Source organism: Teleopsis dalmanni, chromosome 2, assembly GCF_002237135.1.
Source record: "Teleopsis dalmanni isolate 2A chromosome 2, ASM223713v2, whole genome shotgun sequence".
Taxonomy (NCBI): domain Eukaryota; kingdom Metazoa; phylum Arthropoda; class Insecta; order Diptera; family Diopsidae; genus Teleopsis; species Teleopsis dalmanni.
Genome location: NC_051847.1, coordinates 140,849,722 through 140,852,021, shown reverse-complemented (window position 1 = coordinate 140,852,021; position 2,300 = coordinate 140,849,722). Strand labels below are relative to the sequence as shown.

At 25.4% G+C, this 2,300-nt stretch overlaps 1 protein-coding gene across 2 annotated transcripts; it reads right to left on the bottom strand.

Annotated features, from left to right (window-relative positions):
- Nucleotides 1-379: 379 nt before the first annotated feature.
- LOC119680153 (mitochondrial import inner membrane translocase subunit Tim16-like) lies at nt 380-1,534 on the bottom strand. Of its 2 annotated transcripts, XR_005252450.1 has the most exons (3): nt 1,130-1,534; nt 723-1,073; nt 380-556 (listed from the first exon to the last, which is right to left on the bottom strand). XR_005252450.1 is itself a non-coding variant. In XM_038092836.1 (2 exons), exons 1-2 carry the CDS (start codon nt 1,290-1,292, stop codon nt 847-849), a joined length of 390 nt encoding a protein of 129 aa, XP_037948764.1. In that variant the 5' UTR covers nt 1,293-1,534; the 3' UTR covers nt 609-846. The 2 variants fall into 2 exon arrangements, 1 of the variants encoding a protein (XP_037948764.1); XM_038092836.1 differs by lacking the exon at nt 380-556 and having other exon boundaries at nt 609-1,073.
- Nucleotides 1,535-2,300: the final 766 nt, after the last annotated feature.

The following is a 2,300-nucleotide window of genomic DNA, read 5'->3' as shown; positions in this document are numbered from 1 at the left end:
CACTAACAAATAATAGATTTTTAAAAATAGTTTCTTTAATGACATTGAATATTATCATATTCAATCATAAAATCTATGATTTTTGCAATTTATAGTTGCAATAGGAACTCCATGAGCTACAATTTTCTTGTAACATAAATGTAAAATTATTTCTTCATTAATCGAAACTTCATTTTATATTTTATAGTTAGATTAAATCTAAATAGATATAGGATCACAATTTAAAAACATTTAATTTAAATAAGCCGATAGTAATATTACAGCAATAAATTGATTATAATATATCTTAATAGAGTATTTAGACATAGCTATGGATATATTTAGTTTTTAACCAATACATCTAATGCAATAATAAGAAGAAATGATTCTGATAGGTAAAGTATAAACATTAACGCATAAATACATTAGAATTTTACTTTAACACTAGTATTATTTCATGACATATCGACTAATGATGAAGAATGGTTAACTAAAGTTAGTGTTAATCCGCACTATGTGTTTACACATCTGTCAGTTATATGCAATTCTCACTCTCTTATGTGCGATAATGTTGACACTAAACATTTTATAATAAAAAAATATAACTTTAAATAAAATTCAAACTGAAATTGCAAATTTAACATCATGTATATTTCACAAATATATAAGAAAACTAATCATTCAGCAGTTCGTAAGCTCTTCAATGAAGCACGTGTAATTTCGGAATTTTAACAAAAGTATACCTTTCTCTTCGAATCGTTTGCTAAGCACCAGTAGAAAAGTGTATCCTTGTCAGTTTCATTTGTTAAATTTTGGTATTAATTTAAATATTCTATTATACAACTAAATCACTAAATTGGCTAGATTTCATCGTTTGTCCGTTGGATCTTCTTTCTGCCTGCTAGAGTCTTTTAAATTTTGTAATTCTGCATCGATACGTTCTTTCGCCCGGAAAACTTTCGATTGCAGATAGAATGAACCACCATTTGATTTTTCATTTACTTTGAAAAGATGTTCATAATTTTTTACAATGTCTTCCAAGTTTTTCAAGTCATTAACATTTAAAATTTGTTTTGCTTCCTCAAGTGTCATGCCTGCATTCAAAATGTTAAAATGGTATTTTACTTAAAATGACAGAAACTTATATTACCCGTCCTCGCATTTGTTTCTGCTCTTTTTCTGCCCTCTCGGCCACCACCTCCACGCCTTGCGGCTTCCTGTGATACAGCAAATTCCTGTCGTAAAGCTTTGGCAAAGGCTTTACCAATTGCCTGTCCGCCGAGCACGATGATTTGTGCTAAGTATTTAGCCATTTTCTGAGGTAGTTTTCGAAACTGACAAGTGTTATAGGTGCTCGGAATTATTATATAATTTATAATTTTGTTTTATTTTCTGTACAATTTTGTTCATTTAAATAAAATATTAATTTTAGCACAATTATAAATACTGTGCGTTACAATCACTTGTTTTTGACATTACACAATTTAATTTCTTAACCTAAAAAACAATATGACGGCAGTGTTGTATTTTCAAAAAATAAAATTTTAAATTTTAAGAACATATGTTTTACGAAAATTATTATGAACCGATAAAATTATATTTTTGTTTATTTAATTTTTTATAATGTTATATACAAAAAATTTATAAATAAATATACAACAGAAAAAAAATGTTCAACAATGTAGTATACTATAATAGTTGCTAGCAAATTTTTGTATATATCATACCAGAGCTCACATTTTTATTTTGCCTATAAACTCGTGATAATTGGGCGAAGTTGTAACATGAGGTAAATTGCTAAATAATAATTAAACTATATAATTTACCTATTAACTATTTGAAGCATTTAACTGTTTGACTAGTTATATAACTATTTGAAGTTATAAACAAAAAAAATTTTTTGTGACTATTTTTGTGTACAATAACAAATAACACACGTATTTGATTGAAATGTCAAAATAAATAAAATTATGTGTTAATATGGCAATTACATCTGAGTCGGCAGTATGTATTTAACATATAGCATATTTTGATTTTTTTATACGCAAAACTTAGCACAAATTTAACATTTTAACTAATTAGCATAAGTATTGCATGTCTAAATTATGTAGATTGAAATTTGTTACATTATTTTGTTATAAATAATATTAATTTCAATGTTAAGAAAAATTTAATTCAATTTTATATTAAATTTGTTAAATTAAAAAATAATTGTTTTAAATGTGTATACATTTAAATAAAAATTTAAATATTATGGTTCGTTAAATTAGTACACATACATATATGCATATGAATAATGGTAGTGAATCACATGTATATAT